Source organism: Vidua macroura, chromosome Z (genome assembly GCF_024509145.1).
Source record: "Vidua macroura isolate BioBank_ID:100142 chromosome Z, ASM2450914v1, whole genome shotgun sequence".
NCBI lineage: Eukaryota > Metazoa > Chordata > Aves > Passeriformes > Viduidae > Vidua > Vidua macroura.
In genome coordinates, this window is record NC_071611.1 from 16,957,952 (window position 1) to 16,977,191 (window position 19,240).

Here is a 19,240-nt window from a genome sequence, read left to right on the forward strand (position 1 = left end):
CAGATCATCAAGTCCAACCTTTGACCCATCTGCACCTTGTCACCCACACCACAGCACTAAGTGCCTCGTCCAGGCGTTCCTTGGGCACCTGCAGGGATGGGGACTCCACCACCTACCTGGGCAACCCCTTCCAATGCTCAACAGCCTTTTCCAGGAAGAAAGTGCTGCTGAGAGTAGGTTTGATATTAGGAAGAAATTCCTGACTGTGAGAGTGGTGAGGCCCTGGCACAGGTTTCCCGGAGAAGCTGTGGCTGCCCCTGGATCCCTGGGAGTGTCCAAGAGCTGCTGCCCACCCTGAGCCCCCCTGGCCCAGCCTGAGGCCTTTCCCTCTCCTCCTGTCCCTGTTCCCTGGAGCACAGTCCGACCCCCCCGGCTGTCCCCTCCTGTCAGGAGTTGTGCAGAGTCACAAGGTCCCCCCTGAGCCTCCTTTTCTCCAGGCTGAGCCCATTCCCAGCTCCCTCAGCCTCTCCTGGGGCTCCATTCCCTTCCCCAGCTCCGTTCCCTTCTCTGGCCACGCTCCAGCCCCTCCATTCCCTGTGTGAGGGGCTCAGAGGTGATACAGCACTCGAGGCGTGGCCTCATCAGGGCCAGCGCAGGGACAGTCCTGCCCTGCTCCTGCTGCCACACCAAGCCGGAATGCTGCTTCCCGTCGCGGGGCCTGCCCACCCCCGGCAGCCCCTATCCCTACCCCGCCACACCTCCGACTGAGAGTTGCACTTCACGAACAGCCGGCCGTGGTCCGTGTCGTAGCTGTGGCCCTGGCTGATGCAGCCGCCCCCCATGTGCCCGGTCGGCCGCAGCACCGCTGTGCCGAGCGCTCGCTACAGCGACTCCTCCATGGCGGCGACTGCCGGGGCGGGGACGGGCGGGAAGGGACGGGGCGAATCCGGGCGGGCAAGGGAGGGAAGGGACGGGCCGAGAAGGGGCGGAAGGGAGCGGGCAAAGGGCGGCTGAGGCGGCTGAGGCGGCTGAGGCGGCTGAGGCGGCTGAGGCGGCTGAGGCGGCTGAGGCGGCTGAGGCGGCTGAGGCGGCTGAGGCGGCTGAGGCGGCTGAGGCGGCTGAGGCGGCTGAGGGACCCGGGCGCTATTGTCAAAAGATTCTCTCGTTCCTCGGATGCCAGTTCTCCCCTATGTTCGGTTCTATTCTTCTCTTAATCACCGAACAATTCCAAAATTGTTCCACCAATTACAACATCACGTAATATGTTGAGTTGGAAGGGACCCACAAGGACCATCAAAGTCCAACTAGTGGCCCTGCACATGACATCCCCACTATCCCATGTGCCTGAGAGCACTGTCCTACAGTATTTTTCTTACAATCTACACAGCTGCATAGTAAAGGTACCGGATCTCCAGAATCTACTGCTAAATTTATTATTAAGCCCTGAAGAAATTAAAAGACCAGAAAAAATTCAGCTTCAAATGTGATAATATTTGAATAACAAATATTATCAACAGAAGTAAGGCAACAACACAAGTAGTTACAATGCTGAAACTTCTTTAATACAGAAGTTTGACGCTAATTTACATAATTTTAAGTACATAAGCTACAGTTCAGTAATGACATACATAATCTTACAGGTATTAACCTAAAGTTTTAAATAAGTAAGGTACACTTGATAGACGTGTCCTGGCTGAAGCAGACAGTGGGTGCCAGGACTCTGCTCGCTGTTGCCAAATTTCTGTATTAGTCTCTTAATGTAAGACAGATTGTTGTGCAGATACAACAAGAGAATGGAGATATCCATTCTTCACAGTAGCCGGGGCTACACTAGGAATGAAAGATAAAAAGAAGATTAAGGCATGTAAACATTTCTGCGGAGTTTAGAATTGCCTGTTCTTCGGTTTAAAGCAGCACCAAAGACAGCTCAAATGGGTGGAGTCCCTGGGCTGAACAAATTCTTTGACTTCGTTTTGCAAAAATAAGAGGGAGCACACGTCGAGTCTCCGCATCGGTGGGAATTCCTCATGGTTTCCCTTTGTCTCCTGGCACAGCACGAGGGAATTACAAATACGTTAGCAATCTAGCCAAAAACTACACAAACGCCAGCCGACATACCTCAACGTTCATAAAGATCTAAAGAATTCTCACACTGAAACTGTGGGATGTGTGTGTCCAAACCAGAGAAGTTTGAAGAGTATCAGGGCATGCCCAGGTGGCCACTGTGACCTCACCGGTGACGGCGTGTCTGTCCCCACAAGGGCTCCCCTAGAAGCATTGTGACCTCACGGCTGATGCCGCTCCCTCGCTGCCCCACTCCGCTATAAAAGCGGGCGCAACGCCCCCCGCCCCCGCGGCAGCATGGCCCGCTACCGCCGGCGCTCCCGCAGGAGCCGCAGCCGCAGCCGCAGCCGCAGCCGGCGCCGCCGCTCCCGCCGCCGGGGCGTGCGTAAGACGCGCCGGGCCTCCCGCCGCTCCGCGTACCGCCGGCGCCGCCGCTCCAGCCGCAGACGCCGCCGCCGGCGCTGAGCCGAGCGCGGGGCTCGGCCTCGCACGGCGCGAGGAGCGCGCAGAGCGCGGCCGCGGCGCGGGGCTGCGGATGCCAATAAAGGCCAGCAATGTTCACCAGGGTGTGCGTGTCTCTGCCTGTGCCTGCGTGGCGGTGGCTGTTCCTGCGTGTTCGTGGGTGCCCGTGCGTGTGGAAGTGATGGGGCCCTGAATCCCCAAGTGAAGGGAACACAGAGGGAGGTGTGCAGAAACCTCTCAGGTCATCAAATCCAAACGTTAACCCAAAACTACCAATCCTACCACTAAGTCATGTCCCAAGTACCATTTTTGCTCCTTTTTGAAATCCCTCTAGGAATGGTGACACCACCAAAGTCCAGGGCAGTCTGTTCCAATGTGTGACAACACTTTTTGGACAAGAAGCCATTCGAATTAAGCCTTCCCGGGTGCAACTCTAGGCACTTTTCTCTCGTACTGTGCTTTTTCCCTGGCAGAAGTGCCTGAAGCCAGGCTGATCAGCAGGAATCACAGTCCCGTTCAGCACCCTCCTCTCGCCGTGTTCCCTGTGGGGTGCGATGGCATTCCCTTAGTGACACCCGGCCCTTCCCGCTCCTCATTTCCTCCCTTCTCCTCCCAGATACAGCCCAGGGACCCCCTCACTGCCGAGTGCCCCGGAGGTGCCGCTGTGGCCGCTCCCGGCCGGGCCGGGCCGAGCAGCAGCTGCAGCCCCGGCCGGAGCTGCCGCGGGCACCGAGGCTGAGCGGGACGTCGGGGCCGGAGGCAGCGGGGAGCCCGTGAGGAGACGGTGAGGCTGAGGAGCACCTGCGGGGCGGCGGCGCCGGGAGGGAGCGGCGGCACTGAGGGGTCTGGCGGGGAGCTGAGGGGCACGGCGGGACTGAGGGGATTGAGCGATGGCGGGGGCGGCGGGGGCTGGGACGGCCGGGGGCTGAGGGCAGTGGCGGCGCTGGGGACTCTGAGGGCAGCGGTGGGACTGAGGGGGGTGGGGGTGAGGCCATGAGGGCGCTGAGGCCACTAAGGGCAGCATGGAGAGCTGAGAGTGATGGGTGGGTGAGGCCGATGGCGACACTGAGGGCGCTGAGAGCAGCAGGGAGAGGTGAGAGCGATGGTGGCTCCGAGGCCGATGGTGGCGCCACCGGTCTGAGGGCAGTGACGGCTCTGGGGACACGAAGGGCAATGGTGCCTCTGCGGATCTGAGGGCAGCGGCGGCACTGAGGCCGACAGCGGTTCGGGAGCACACTGAGGAGGACACTGGGAGCTCTTTGCAGCCACTGCACCGAGGAAGCCAGCTCGACCCACAGCCATCAGCCCAAGCTCAGCACCTGTTGAAGTTGTGTCAGATTCTTTGAGGAGAAGCTTTCAACACTCCAGCCTGAAATGGCCTCCTCTTTGGAGGTAAGTCTGCTCGATGGCAGTGCTGGGGTCTGGACTTGCAGGCTAGAGAAGTAAAGGCTTCTTTCATTCATCTTTTAATGATCAGTGGTGCTTTTTAGCCTACAGATTTTTGCCACATGCTCCTGGAAATGGCCAATTTCAATGTATTTTTGCCTGCAAACAGCCAGAAATGTGTGGTTTGCATTTGGGTTTGCAGCACACGGTCTTGGCAGTGCCTGGAGTGAGATCTGTCCTTGCTCAGCTGGGTTGGGAACAAGGACAGCACCTGGATTTCTGCCACCTCATTTCTTACAGCTCATGGCATAGGCCAGTGTCAAGAGTGTGAGGGCGTGAACCCTCATTTGCTGTATTATGGTTTTCTGAGTTCATGTTTCGCCTAGGAGGTCATTTTGTGGCAGCTTGAGCTTCTCGTTGGCAACTTTAATTTGGAGTTGAAAACACTTGTCATATGAACCACCAGAGTAGTGCTCCCGTCTTGTTACACATCCCTTGGGAGTGGAGAAGAACGTTACTGTGTGCCCGAAGTGGCTCCAAAAAAATACCGAGTGATCTTTGGTTAACTTGTTTTTGTTTCTCTTCTAAGGAGGATGTCAGTGTTGCCTCTCTGAGTGTTCAGGAGAGCAGCCTGTAAACAGAGCTGCAGCTGAGACAGCGGTGCCTGGCAACACAAGCAATGGGAACAGTTCCCTGGAGCCCGAGGAGCCTGGTAAGAGGAGAGCCCACGTTCCTGGAGAGAGCTCTGAAAAGGGCTGCTCTGAGCTGGGCAGACAGGAAGGGAGATCAGAAGAGTTCAGTCCCTGTCTGCAGCGTTGCTGCCTCCTGTGCCTTTGGTTCAAATCCTGCACTGGCACCACCTCCCCAAGCCCTGCCCCCACGCTCCTGCAGAGGCACCGACAGGGCAACAGAGCTATGAATGAACCTGACCTGTGGGAGTTGTGTCACCAGCCTGACCCGTGCGAGCTGTGTCACCAGCCCTGATGTCCCCATTGCCAGCTGAGGTCCATGGATCCATGTCCTGCAGGGTGACAATGCTATGGAGGCAGCACTGAGTGGGGTGACTGTTGCAGCAACAGGAAAAACCCCACCAAAATGATGAAGCCAGTGCAAAAGTCCAAACTTCTTGCCTCAAATCATCACCTAAATTTGGTACCAGTCTGCTGATCCCTATCCTGAGACACAGGAGAAAAACAAGCAGCAGAACATCTGAGGCCAAACAAGTCTCCAGTCCAGTAACTGAAGGAAAAGCCTAAAGGTCCCCAGCTTAGCAAGGCCTCAGAGGAGAGAGGGAGCCCTTTGGGTCTGCATTCCAGATCAAAACTGGTGCAGCCTGCAGCCTCGCAGGGAGCTCTTTCCCTCCCAGCTGCTCCTCCCAGAGCTGGTGGCAGGGCTGGAGGAGCTGTGGCTCACTGCAGAGGGAGTTCCTCTATCCCAGGGAATGGAGCTGGTTCATGACTCAGCTCCCAGCACCCTTCAGCTTCAGCCCTTTCACTGAGGACTGAGGGCTCTGTCAGCACAGGGAAAGCGCAGGGCTGGCATTCTTTGTGTGAGCTGGGACTGATTAAGGCTCTCGTGGGTGCCACTTGCACTGGGAATGCTGTGGCTTTATGGGGATACTTCAAAACTTTACAGTCTGGAAAACTCTGGAAGGATTGCTGTTCTCTACAGAGCAGACTCAAATTCCCAAGTGACAGTCTGCCGTTCCGGCCATCTGTCACAGTCCCTGCTAGAAGCACAGTTGCTGCCCTGGGAAATGTGCCCGAGGGCTGCTGCTCCTGTTCCCGGTGCTACCAGGAACTACTCCGTGTTCCTGGTGCTTCCCAGAGCTCCACCTGGTGTGCCTCGCCAGGAGGGCTGCCCTGCACAGGAGGAAGTGCCCGAGCTCCCAGTCTGGGCCGGCCCTGCTGGGTGACCATGGCGGCAGCGCTGCGGGGCCACAGCTCCTGGTGCAGAGCCCCAACTGCTGCCCCGAGGTCCCTACAGACACCAAGAGACTGAAGAGGTACCACAAGGAGAACCTGCCATGTGGCCTGGAGGTGCCCAGACCTGCTTCCAGCTGTAATAAATAAAAAGGTCTTTGTTCATCAAAACGAGCATTGAAAGAGATAAGAATTTGATGTGGGAGAAGGAGATGGTGGGGCCGAGGGAACAGCAAGTCTCCTGCTTAAGAATTGTGCAGATGCAACTAGCATAGAAGACTGTGTAACTAATTATATACAAGTTAACTTTTAGGCCAAGGACAATCTAAAAGGAAGATGAGGAGCCTTCATCCCTACGACCACCAAGGGCAGAAAAAAAGACCCCCTAGCAACCAATTGCACAGGAGCAGAGTGCATTGAGAGAAAATACGTCAACTGGAAAGAAGAAAAAAAAAAAAAAAGAGTGTCTATAAAAACAAAAAGGGCAAAGGGGGGGGGGGCAGGGCGCCGTGGTAGAGCAGCAACTCCCTGGCCACCCAGCACTGTCTTTTGCTTACTATGGCTTGCTTAATAAATTCTTGTTAATTGATTTATCTATAATTGGCCTCCCCAATTGAATTTGTCCATAACAAATTTGGTGCTGTGACTTGGATGAGGGCGACCGGGTGGGAATTCCTAATCAGGGAGGCGCTCCACTGCCTTTGCAGCGGCCCTGGTGCAGGCTTTGCCTTTCCAGACCCTTACCAACAAACCTAAATTTGGTATTAAGCAAAAGGGATACTGGTTACCCCATAATCTTTGTGCACAAAGCCCGGGCGAAGACGCAGGACAGCGTGAGTATACAAGTGGGAATCCGCTCGGTTGGGGTTGGGATCCCAGGACATAATGTATGAGACATCCTTTTAGGCAAGTGTGAACCTCTAAGTAGTGCAGTTTCCAGACCCCGAGAGGGGCTGAGCCACGAACAGGGGGCCGCGAGTGTGTGTGCGTGAAGGTGTGCTGGAGGATGGGACAGAGGAAAAGCAAGCCCTCTGACTCCATGGAGATGGGGACCCCGGTAAAACTTCCCCAGATACCACCTGACAGTCCGTTAGGTCTAATGATAAAATCTTGGGATGAATATCCTTCTAGAAAAGGGAAGGATAGGGCAAAAATGATACATTACATGTATGGAAGTATGGGGAGGGAAACAGATCCGTGGTGATAATTTATTTTGGCCAGTGTTTGGAAGCTTTGAGGACTGGATTTGCCGGGCATTAAACATTTATGTAAACTCTAAAGAACCTTTTGATATGGAAGAGAGCAAGTATGCTGCTCTCTGGATAGTGGGGGAAACAAGAGCAAAACTTTTTGCCTTAAGCACCCAGGGAGGGAAAAAGAAAAATAAAAAGCCTGAGGAAGTTCCAACTGCACCCCCTTTACCATACATACCTCCCCCTCCTCCACCCCCACCAGCACCACCCGTAGTCTACTCCGATTTGGCTCAAGGGGGAGATTTTGATAACCAAGAGGTAGAAATGCTCCCCCAAAATTGGAATTTGGCTGTCATTGATATAAAAGATTGTTTTTTCCAAATTCCCCTGCACCCTGACGATGCCCCGTGTTTTGCATTCACGGTCCCCTCCACCAACAAAGGAGACCCACAGAAGAGGTACCATTGGAAAGTTCTTCCTCAAGGACTAAAGGTCTCGCCAACGATCTGTCAGTGGTATGTTGCTTCCTTTCTGTCCCCAGTGCGTGCAGCCGCAGAAAAGGCCATCATCTATCATTATATGGATGATATCCTTGTGTGTGCCCCCAATGATGATCTATTCACCCACGCGCGTGACCTAATGATCAATGCATTGGTTGTTGCAAGGTTTGAGCTCCAGGAAAAGAAAATTTGAAGGATGCCACCTTGGAAGTATTTGGGTTTGGAAATTGGAAAGAGGACCATTGTTCCTCAAAAATTAGAAATCAAAACAAAGATTGAGACCTTTGTGGATGTCCAGAAATTGTGTGGGTCTTTGAATTGGGTAAGGCCCTGGCTGGGTCTGACTAACAATGACCTCGGCCCCATTTTTGATTTATTGGAAGGGGAAAAGGACTCAGGGTCTCCTAGGGCTCTTACCCCAGAGGCACAGAAAGCTCTAGAAAAGGTTCAGACAATAATGTCCACAAGAAAGGCCCACCGATGTCAGCCTGATCTGCCATTCCAATTTATCATCTTAGGTCAGTTGCCACATCTCCATGGGATCATTTTCCAGTGGGAGCAGAAACAAACACCCAAGGCAGAGGAAACACCTAAAAAGGGCCAAGACCGGAGGGACCCTCTCTTGATCATCGAGTGGATTTTCCTCAGTCGCCAAAGGTCCAAGAGAATGACACAGCCCCCAGAGCTGGTAGCAGAACTGATCCGGAAAGCTAGGACCCGGATCAGGGAGCTGGCAGGATGTGACTTTGGGTGCATTCACATTCCAATTGAGATAAAATCGGGCCCAATTACTAAACCAATGTTCGAAGGTTTCCTTTGGGAAAATGAAGTGCTGCAGTTTGCCCTGGATTCCTACTCAGGACAAATTTCTATCCATTGGCCTGCCCACAAACTTTTTGAGGAACAGGCAAAATTCACTCTAAAACTGGGAAGCGTTCAAAGTAGGAGACCTTTAAAAAAGGCTCTAACCGTCTTTACAGACGCATCCGGGAAGTCCCACAAGTCCGTTGTGACTTGGATGAATCCCAAAACTCAGGAGTAGGAGTCGGACATTGCTGAGGTGGAAGGTTCACCTCAGGTTGCTGAATTGGCTGCAGTTGTCAGGGCCTTTGAAAGGTTCTCGGAACCATTCAATTTGATTACAGACTCTGCCTACATGGCAGGGGTAGTATCCAGGGCAGATCAAGCAGTACTGTGAGAAGTGCCTAACATCGCACTTTTCGAACTGCTCTCAAAACTTGTAAAGGTTAGTCTCCCACCGAAAGCAACCATTTTATGTGATGCACATCAGGTCACACACCAATTTGCCAGGTTTTCTCGCTGAAGGCAACAGAAGGGCAGATGCCCTTGCTGCGCCTGCAGAGATGGCCCCTCTCCCAAACGTTTTTGAGCAGGCAAAAATCAGCCACCAGCTTTTCCACCAAAATGCACCTGGCCTGGTTCATCAATTTCACATCACTCAAGAACAGGCCAGAGCAATTGTAGCCACCTGCCCCCATTGCCAACAACATGCACTCCCTACGATAAACGCGGGAGCAAACCCGAGGGGGTTGAACAGTTGTGAGCTGTGGCAAACCGATGCAACACACATACCACCCTTCGGATGGCAGAAATATATTCCATGTCAGTGTAGATACCTTTTCTGGAGCTGTCTATGCCTCTCCCCACACGGGACAATCATCCTCTCATGCCATAAAGCACCTCCTACAAGCTTTCTCCTTCATGGGCATCCCCAAGGAGCTGAAAACTAACAACAGGCCCACTTACAAATCCATGGAATTCGGGAGTTTCCTGCAGCAATGGGGAGTAGAGCATAAAAAAGGCATCCCCTACAGGTCAAGCTGTGGTAGAAAGGACTCACCGTGATATCAAAAGAGTCCTGGACCAGCAAAATCAGGTGCTGAAAATTGAACCGCCCCACATCCGGTTGTCCAGAGCACTTTTTACAATTAATTTTCACAATTAATTTTCTGTTCTTTTGACAACTTGAATCCGCCAATCATATGCCACTTTGGGGGGAACAGTCAAATGTCAGTGAAAGAAAAGCTTCCAGTCTTAGTAAAAGACCCTGAGACTTGGAAGACAGTGGGACCTAACAAACTGGTTACATGGGGACATGGATACACCTGAGTGTCCACCCCCTCTGGTTTAAAGTGGGTTCCATCTAAATTGGTAAGGCCCTATGTCCCCAAGGTCTCAGGGGAGTCTGCAGAAGTGCCCCAGGTGGCTGACACTGCCTGGAGAAGGAAACGCCGTGTGTGTTCCCTGGAAGAAATTCAATTTACACCTCCTATCGGGAACAGTTTGTAGTAATTTTTTCTGTCTTAAGTTGCCTTTTACCAGTTTAGATCCCGCTGTTCGTGTGCAGTCTCGACACCATGAGACCAAGTCTGCTCCTCGTCCTGCTCGTGATCACTCCATCAGCGATCTCTTGGATAGTCCCTCAGCCCAAAGCAAACGTATGGACCACCTTGACCAAAGCCCTTGGAAAAGATCACATCTGTCTGTCCACAGCAACAGCCTCTGATCCCCTGTCAACTTGCCTGGTGGGAGTTCCCTTTAAATCCACAGAGTTCCCAAACAAAATGTGGCACGCTTTAAATGAAGTTAACTCACTCGCACCTCCTCCTGGTCGCTACCCTGCTGACAATTCTCTACTGTTCTGGCAGGGGTGGGCAAGACAGTTACCAGTGCCAAAGAAAGAGCCACAAGAATTCCATCTCTTGGGCTCCATGAATGCAACTTTTTGCATTCACTTTAAATTTAATCCCCAGGTACCATACTATGAAGCCAAACTAAACACCGACCCCCACCCTAGCACCCACACTACACAGACAAGAACTGGTGCAAAAACCCAGTCCTAGTCATGCACCCATCAAGTGACGATTATAAGCCCCATGAACTCTTAAAAGGTGTGTTTTTAATATGTGGAGACAGAGCATGGGCAGGTCTCCCCCCTCGTCTGCTCGGAGGTCCATGCACCTTTGGCAAGCTGAGCCTGTTCATCCCAAACCGAACAAATCTAATGCATTGGCAAATAAAAAGCAATACAAATAAATCGGCTATCCAAAAAAGAGACCTAAGGCAATTAGACCCAGACTGTAATTCAGAAATTGTTCACTGGTCCAGGTTTAAGGCCACTGCAATTACAGTCCTTCTGCCGTGGATCTCAGCAGCAAAACGCATGGGAGAATTAGGCCGATTGGAATGTTGGGTTGCAAAACAGGCAAACCTCACTTCTACTGCCCTGAGTGACCTCCTATCAGACAAGGAAATTACCAGGAAAGCCACCCTTCAAAACAGGGCAGCCACCCATCCAGATAAATTTTTAAAGGTCTCATGGTAGCCTGAGGGGTGCAAAACTCCATGGTATGGCACTCAAGGAGAAATTCTGTATAAGGGGAATTGCAGGTCCCTGAAAATACAAGTGCTCAACCCCCTGGACCTAGGATGGCTGATAGGAAAAACTTGGGGAGTAAGGTGTTGGGAACCGGCTACGGATCATGGAGGGTATATTCAAATAAAAAAGGAAATCCTACCACATGATCCTCTACCCATAGGCCTTAACTCTGTAATTGCTGAGGAGGAGTTAACCGAAGCAGCTATAGGGACTAGTGACACCACAATGCCCGGAAACGAGACCCTCATACTCCCAACCCCGGATACCCAGCAAAGTACCCTTTGGAAACTTATGCAGGCAGCATACCAAGTCCTCAATGTAACACGACCTAACATTACTGAACAATCCTGGCTGTGCTTTGATAAGAAACCTCCTTTCTATAAGGCAATAGGGCTCACTGAAAAACCCAAGCGAGTTAATAGAAGTAACCCTCCCCAATGTAGCTGGAAGGACCCCCAGACCCAAGGAATAACATTAGCAGCAGTAACTGGAAAGGGATGATGCATAGGGAGGGTCCCGTGGCAAAAAAAACATTTATGTGAGACAATCGGTAAGGAACAGCAGAAGGGTAACCTGGCAAAAAGGTTAATTCCAGCCAAAAACACTAAATGGATATGCTCCAGAGGGGGGCTTACACCTTGAATTGCTCTTGGCCTATTCAACGAAATCTCTGAGTTTTGCATATTGTGTTAATAGTCCCTAAAATAATTTATCATCCTGAGGAATATGTGTTTAACACTCAAGTCACTCTTGAACACCACTTATCAAAAAGGGAACCCTTCACAGCCTTGGCAGTGGTTACCCTAATGATTGTAGGTGAAACAGGTTTTGGCACCGGGGTGGCATCATTAGTAAAGCAGAATCAAGAATTCAATTTGTTGAGGAGGGCTGTAGATGAAGATTTAGCCCGCATTGAATAGTCGATCTCGGCCCTTGAAAAGTTTGTAAGATCCCTGTCAGAGGTACTATTACAAAATCGTAGAGGATTAGACTTAATATTTTTGCAACAAGGAGGATTATGTGCTGCTCTTAGGAAGGAATGCTGTGTATATACAGACTACATGGGAATTGTGAGATATACAATGACTAAACTAAGGGAAGGCCTCGAACAGAGAAAGAGGGAGAGAGAGGCACAGCAAAGCTGGTATGAGACTTGGTTCAATAGCTCCCCTTGGCTTATCATGCTACTATCAACCCTTGCAGGTCCCGTGATATTGTTGTCACTAAGTTTAACTTTTGGACCTTGCATTTTTAATAAAATCATAGCCATTGTAAAAGGAAGACTAGAGGCAGCTCATCTAATGCTTATTAGAGATAGGTACGAAGCATTGCCCAGGGACTCAGAAGTAGATGAAACCCTGGTCTTAAGCTACAAAGAGTTAAAGCGTTTTAATGAACAAATTGGTAAAGAGAAAAAGGAGGGATTGTAATAAATAAAAAGGTCTTTGTTCATCAAAATGAGCATTGAAAGAAATAAGAATTTGATGCGGGAGAAGGAGCAGGGGGGGCAAGGGAACAGCAAATATCCTGCTTAAGAATTGTGCAGATGCAACTAGCATAGAAGACTGTGTAACTAATTATATACAAGTTAACTTTTAGGCCAAGGACAATCTGCAAGGAAGATGAGGAGCCAGATTTTCACTGCTCTAAAATCCAGAGGCTTTAGGCGGAGACACAGATTGTCAGAAAATGGCCTGTAGATAGAATTTCCATGGATTCTATCCTCTCCCCTTTCCCTTCCCCTCTTTGCTCATTGTTGCGGTGTGTCTTCTCCCTCCTAGATGTATAAGCCCTTCCCCTTTCCCCCACTCCAACCCCTGCTGTGAGCCCTATTTGTCAATCTTGGAAGAAGTCCAGAGAGGGCGTCGAGTGATTGGTAGATTCAAAAGATTCCCCCTGCCCCCCAGGGAGTATTGAGCAATCTAGGTGCCTTTTTCTCCCTGGGACCCATCTCCCCTCACCTGGTTGGTTAATCCCCTGCCCCTGCTCTTCCCCCTGCCCCCAGGATAAAACCGGGCACCGGCCATGGGGTCAGGACTTCTGTTAGAGCTGTTACTGGATTCAGAAGCTCGTAGCTGGAATAAACACTCTGGATTTAACCCTCTGGCAGAAGTGACTCCTTCCTTCACCATAGCCCAAAGTCTCTCCACTGAGGAATACCATCCACTGGGGTTTCTGGCAAGCTCGCAGCCACCTGCAGCCTCTGGGTGAGCCAAAGGGTGTCTCTGGGGTTAAACCACCCCAGCTGCCGCCATTGAGCTCAGCAACGGGGCAAGGCCGGGCGTGTTCCCAAGGAAATATTGGTATCCCCAATAGCTCATTTTGTCTCTTATTTTCACATACAGAGTTTTTTACCATCTGATCCTTCAAAAGTGTTTTACCACCCCTTCATTACCTCTGTCAGATGCTGTTTGAAGGTGTTCTCTCTGTTCTCTCTACACCATCCTACCCTCGCAGATGCTCTTGCTTGGTGACAGAGGCTGTCACAGCACTGCCAGCAGCGCCTGTGAAGTCACAGCTGGAGAATTTGTGCTGGCCCGAGGCGCTTCCCTTGGAGGGGAAATACCAGCAGGAGCTCATGCTTTGCCTCCCCATGCTCCTGAATCCCTGGAATCCCTCTGGGCACCCCTAGCAGAGGATACAGAGAATGTGGCAAAGCTCCAGGGGCTGGGGGCTGGGGCTCTAGGCAGCAGGACCTTCCCTTGACCCATGGGTATCTCTGTCAAACACTCCCTGCTTTTGGGGGGAAATCTCTTCAGCTTTAGACGCTTGTGACCCCAAAGGAAGCCAAAGACGTGACCCTTTATTCTGATAAAGCAGATGATGGGCAGTTCCTCAGCCCATGGAAAAAAAACCCTGACCAATTGTTTTGACCTAAGCAGCCTCCAAGCATGCTCTTTGCAGGGGATAAGTGCAGGTGTTCCAGGAATGTTCCAGTGCAGCTGGAGGTGCAGATCTTACCAAAGAGGCATCCCTCCTTTGGGAGGAGAGAGAAGCCAGGCTGTCTCTGGTCTGTAAAGGTGCTCATATTTTCAATCACTGCTGGATTCCTCACTGAAGGATACAGAACTCAGATATGCTGTGCATGTGATGAAGAAAACATAGTTCAAAATTGCATCCTGACGTAGAGGTTAGAAAAGCTGTTCTAATACTTGTCTTTGTTTTCCACTGTCCAAACAAGAAAAAAAATTAAATTTATTTTCCTCATGCTGGGACAGTTTTGGAAGAGAATATCATTCCAGCAGAACTACACTAAAATACATGACTGATAATCTTATCTATGTGTGGCAAACATCTACAAAACATAACATTTTATTTATGTTAAGGCAGTGAATTCTGCTGCTTAATTAATTCAGTAAATATGTTCTGGAAAATTACATGGGTCTTACGGCTGGGAGGATGCTGTTATTTAGAACAGGGTTATCAGGACTGAGCCATCCCTCACCCAAGGCTACAGCAGAGCACTTTCTGGTGAGTACACTGTTTTCTGACAGTTTAGGAACTTAAATCCTCACCTCGTTCTCACTTCTGTTAATTACTTTTCCATCTTCACAGGTTTCTGGAAAAAAATACTACTTCTTGTGTCCCTCAAAAATACAGTATTATTTAAAAATAAATCAAAACACAATGCAAATTATCCATAACAAACCAAAATAAAATAAAACCAAAACAACCAAACCAAAAAAAACCCAACTAACCCCCAAACCACAGCAAACCTCTGAATGAATTGCAGCATTACATACTTAATTAGACATTACAGTTATCCCCCATACATCTGGTCAAATAAAGGATCCCTGCTCTTTCATGCTACACTGGTGTAAATGTTTTATTTTACTGATCTTTAGTAACAATCTGACTCAGACCAGATGAACGAAACCACCTGATCACCTTGTGCCAATTTTGCCTGTACTGTATTGGCATAAGCTTCTGCATTGATACAAATTTTCTTGCATGGAAAATTCACAGTTTTTCCTTGCATAACTCCTGCCCCCAGCCCAGCCCATACACACACAGACATAACTCACCCACTTTAGAACATTTTTTTTAAGAAGAGTTTTTTCTTAATAGACCTCTTGTCGCAAGGAGTCAAAAAGTATGTTCAAAGGGTTGCATTTTTCCTGTAAACCTGCTACACCTTGAGCTCCTTCAGCTGTTAGAATAACTCACAGCTCAGAGGGTGTGCGGGGCTGCCTTGCCCAGGAGGCAGAGATGTGGAATCTGAACTCAGCAAGGCAAGGTGATGGCTGGAGACTTAAATGCAGAGAAGCTCTGCCAACACTGACTGCTCTCATAGCTATGAGGTGACAGGCACTGACAGCTTTCCATTTCATTTCTCTGCAACCATGCCTGTCAGTGTTTCTGTGTTTGTATTAATGAGAAGGGTAGAGAGCAGAGTCTGAGTTCAGCTGATTTCCCTTTTTAGTTTGATGACATTTTTTCAGTCTTAAGTCTGACAGCCAAGGCCATAATTTTGGCAGTGCTCAGAATCCAGGATCTGTGACCTCAGCAGCAGCCAAGTGTCCCCTGTCAACCTGTTTGATTTGAACTGAGTAAGCAAAACTGTGAGTGCTTTTGGCTTCTTTTAGAGACAGAAAAAGTACTCAACTCAAAACTTGTTTGTTGAATTCTCTGGAAGATCTGACTTACTCAAGTAAGATTTTGGGATACTTGTGATTCAGAATGCAAATTTTCTGTTGATCATTCAGACACTCGGTAAGCCAGATCAATAATGGTCTTCTAAATGTTTTAACACAGCTGATTGAAATAAAATCACTTGAAATTTTGGCTTCAATCTGCAATGGTGTTTCATATATGAGAATATTCATTTGAGGGAGGAACAGAATGTTTTGATTTACATATACCTCTATTAAACTTCTACTTTGAAATATATTTTACCAAGCAGACTTTCAGTTCAATTACAGCAATTGCTTTTCAGTCAGCTAGATAAGGGAAGTATTCACACACACATCTGCAATACCCTCCTTGTCTGTTACTCCACCTCAGTGAACTCCTTGAAGTTCCAGAGTTGTGGTGTAATGTAAGAAAATAATGAGGCACGGCATCAGAGTTTAAAAGGGTGAGTGGTCCCAGCAGGGTCTGCACCAAGACAACCAGACCATAGAGGCAGAGGCTGCACAGGATGCAGCTCCTTGTCCTCTGCCAGCCACCACCAATCCCAGTACAACGGTCCCAAATCCCTTCTTGCCTCGGGCTGTTGTCATCCTTTGGAGCCATTAGCACTTCAGGCACTTCTTTCTCCATGACAAGAGCACTCTCTCAGCCTGAGGGCTGGCTGCTGGGAGCCCAGGGTGCTCTGTGCATCCCCACATGGCTCTGCCCAGGAACATCTCTTCAGGTGACAGTCCCTGGTCTCTATTCTTGGGGCTTCTGCTCTGCCTCGCTGGGAGAGGCCATCACCTCCAGGCAGTTCAGGCCAGTCCCTGCACAAGATATTCCCCTTTTTTGTTTTAAAGGCAGAGTTTGCTCTCTCTGCAGCCCCACTGCACTTTGCATCAGTTTTTGGGGCTGTGTGACTGTTCTGCCTTGCTTGCCCAGTGAAATGGTTCCCCTTGGTGCTGTCCAGTGGAAGTGGGGCACCTAACCCAGGAAAGGATTCCTTTCCAATTTCTTTTGGCATCAGTTTTTTCACTGGCACAATGACAAGGCCAGGCATCCACCCTGGGAACCACACGGACACATTTCACATGACAGCATCTTGCTCCCTGCTGGGCATTGCGCGGGCAAGGGAGATGCTGGAGCTGTGGCTGGGGGTGTCCATGTGGCCCCTGTGACCTCACTGGAGACATCAGCTCTGGAAGCTCTGGTGTAACAAGGGCCTTCGCTGGCCAACTGTGACCTCACTCGTGATTTTGGTCCTTCCAAACTCTGATGTCACAAAGGACCAATTGTGCTATAACTGGTGACATCAGCCTGCAAACCTCTGCCATCACAAGGGATTCCATCCTGGCCAACTGTGACCTCACCGGAGATGTTGGTTCTTCGAAGCTCTGGCGCCACAAAGGCCAGCCGTGCTGTCACTGGTGATGCCAGCTCTGCAAAGCTCTGGCACCACGAGGGTTCCACTGTGACCTGCTGTGACCTCACTGGCGAAATTGGCTCTGCACATCTCGGGTGTAACAAGGGCTCCCCTGGAAGCATTGTGACCTCACGGCTGATGCCGCTCCCTCGCTGCCCCACTCCGCTATAAAAGCGGGCGCAACGCCCCCCGCCCCCGCGGCAGCATGGCCCGCTACCGCCGGCGCTCCCGCAGGAGCCGCAGCCGCAGCCGCAGCCGCAGCCGGCGCCGCCGCTCCCGCCGCCGGGGCGTGCGTAAGACGCGCCGGGCCTCCCGCCGCTCCGCGTACCGCCGGCGCCGCCGCTCCAGCCGCAGACGCCGCCGCCGGCGCTGAGCCGAGCGCGGGGCTCGGCCTCGCACGGCGCGAGGAGCGCGCAGAGCGCGGCCGCGGCGCGGGGCTGCGGATGCCAATAAAGGCCAGCAATGTTCACCAGGGTGTGCGTGTCTCTGCCTGTTCGTGTCCGTGGGTACCCGTGCGTGTCCCGGCTGTGCCTGGCTGTCCCTGAGTTTCCGTAGCTGCCCATTTGTCCAGTGTCAAATCTCTCTTGTGCAGGTGGCGCGGTCCTGAATCCCCAAGTGAAGGGAACACAGAGGGAGGTGTGCAGAGAGCTGTGAGATCATCAAACACAAACATTAACCAAAACTACCAATCCCACCCCTAAGCCATGTCCCAAGAGCCACATTTACATCCTCCACTACGCCCCCGCAGAGCCTCGTGGATTGGGCCATGGAAAAAGTCACCAGGAAATAAGAAGACACTTCAGGGCCTTCAGGGTGAGGGCAATGTCACTAACTGGGAGCTTTCCCTGAGTCCCTGTCAGTGACAAATTGCTCCTGTGGAAGTGATGGGGCCCTGAATCCCAAAGTGAAGGGAACACAGAGGGAGGTCTGCAGAGAGATCTCAGGTCGCCAAATCCAAACGTTAACCAAAACTACCAATCCCACCCCTGAGTCATGTCTCAAGTGCCAAATTTACTCCTTCTTTAAAACCCTCTAGGAATGGTGACACCACCACAGACCTGGGCAGTCTGTTCCAATGTTTGACAACGCTTTTTGGACAAGAAACCTTTCCACACAGCCAACTAAACCTTCCCAGGTGGATCTCTCAGCACCTTCCTCTCATCCTTTCTCTTTTTCCCTGGGAGAAGAGCCTGGTGCCAGCTGGCTACAGCCCTGTCTGCTGCACCTTGGCAGGTGCTGTCCTCAGCTCTTTGGGTCTCTGTTCTGGGCAGTCCATGGGAGTTAGAAGTTTTGATAAGGATAGTAGAACCAAACAGCCTTGGACAAGTAGATAAAAGCTGTAACTTAGGCAAACAGAAGCCATGCCAAACGCAAGCAGGACACCAGCTCAGCTCTGCAAGTCTGACAAGGCACAAGTTAGGCAAAACAATGATACTGTGCATACTCAAAAGCAGGGGTCGAGGAACAGGTCAAGGAACAGCACCTAAAAAGGACACCAGATGTTGAAGTCAGACCCCAAAGAACCATACAAGGACTTCCAGTAGGGGTGTGACCATGTCAAAGTTAAGGAAGTAGGGATAGCTGATGAATGTGTAATCAGTGTGTGAGATAAAATCTCTGTTCACCCAGCACTCACAACATTCGAATGGAGGAAGGATGCCTGAATGCCCACGGCTGCAATAAAGAACAGCTGCTTTCTAGTACTCAAATTGTGTTAGAATGTTTCTATTGGCCAATTTCAGTGTCATTACCCACTCTCAAAATGCTCAGTCGTGGTCTGGTCTTTCTGTAGCAGCAGCAGCAGAAATAAAAGGTCCTTTTGCCAGTCTCTGGTGACTTGACTCCTGTTCTTGCCAAAATGCATGGATGGCATGTGGCCACTTCATAAAAGATGACAGGAAATATCAAAGGGTCATTCCTGGTGTCCTAAACACCAGCTGGAGACACAGTGCACACAATGGAAAAGAAAATTAAAACATGATTTTTATGGATGTTGATTGCTCTCCAACACAGACATTTTTAGAAGTTTAAATACAACTTGTATTTTTTCTTCTTTTAAAGTAGTCTGCAAAGAAAATATAATAGAATTGGCCATTTCTTTCCATGCACAGCAAGGACATCACTACTCATTGAGGAACTGGCACCCAGCAGCGTCAGCTCCCTGCTGAGCACCATATCGGTGATGGTACCACACAGATAATGAAAGGGGCAGCCAAGAGAAGGGATGTGGAAGCTGGAGCCCAGGAGCACCTGAGGATCCACAGGATGCCTGGGGCTCTATTTTTATCACGGGAACCTCACCTTCAGGGCCAGTTTTTCCAAAGCAGAACAGTGAA

The 19,240-nt window shown here is 50.5% G+C and overlaps 1 protein-coding gene, 1 long non-coding RNA gene and 1 pseudogene across 2 annotated transcripts; all 3 read left to right on the forward strand.

Moving 5' to 3' along the window:
* The first annotated feature begins 837 nt into the window (after window positions 1-837).
* LOC128822288 (spidroin-2-like) lies at window positions 838-4,746 on the forward strand. Its single transcript, XM_054003978.1, has 5 exons — window positions 838-894; window positions 2,213-2,622; window positions 3,083-3,250; window positions 3,732-3,858; window positions 4,442-4,746. The coding sequence occupies exons 1-4, from the start codon at window positions 838-840 to the stop codon at window positions 3,790-3,792; spliced, it is 696 nt and encodes a 231-aa protein (XP_053859953.1). The 3' UTR covers window positions 3,793-3,858; window positions 4,442-4,746.
* Window positions 4,747-7,663: 2,917 nt separating this feature from the next.
* Window positions 7,664-12,315, forward strand: LOC128822289 (uncharacterized; annotated as a pseudogene).
* Window positions 12,316-13,471: 1,156 nt separating this feature from the next.
* LOC128821668 (uncharacterized) lies at window positions 13,472-14,677 on the forward strand. Its single transcript, XR_008441198.1, has 2 exons — window positions 13,472-14,338; window positions 14,423-14,677. It is a non-coding gene; the product is annotated as an uncharacterized LOC128821668 (long non-coding RNA).
* The last annotated feature ends 4,563 nt before the right edge of the window (window positions 14,678-19,240 follow it).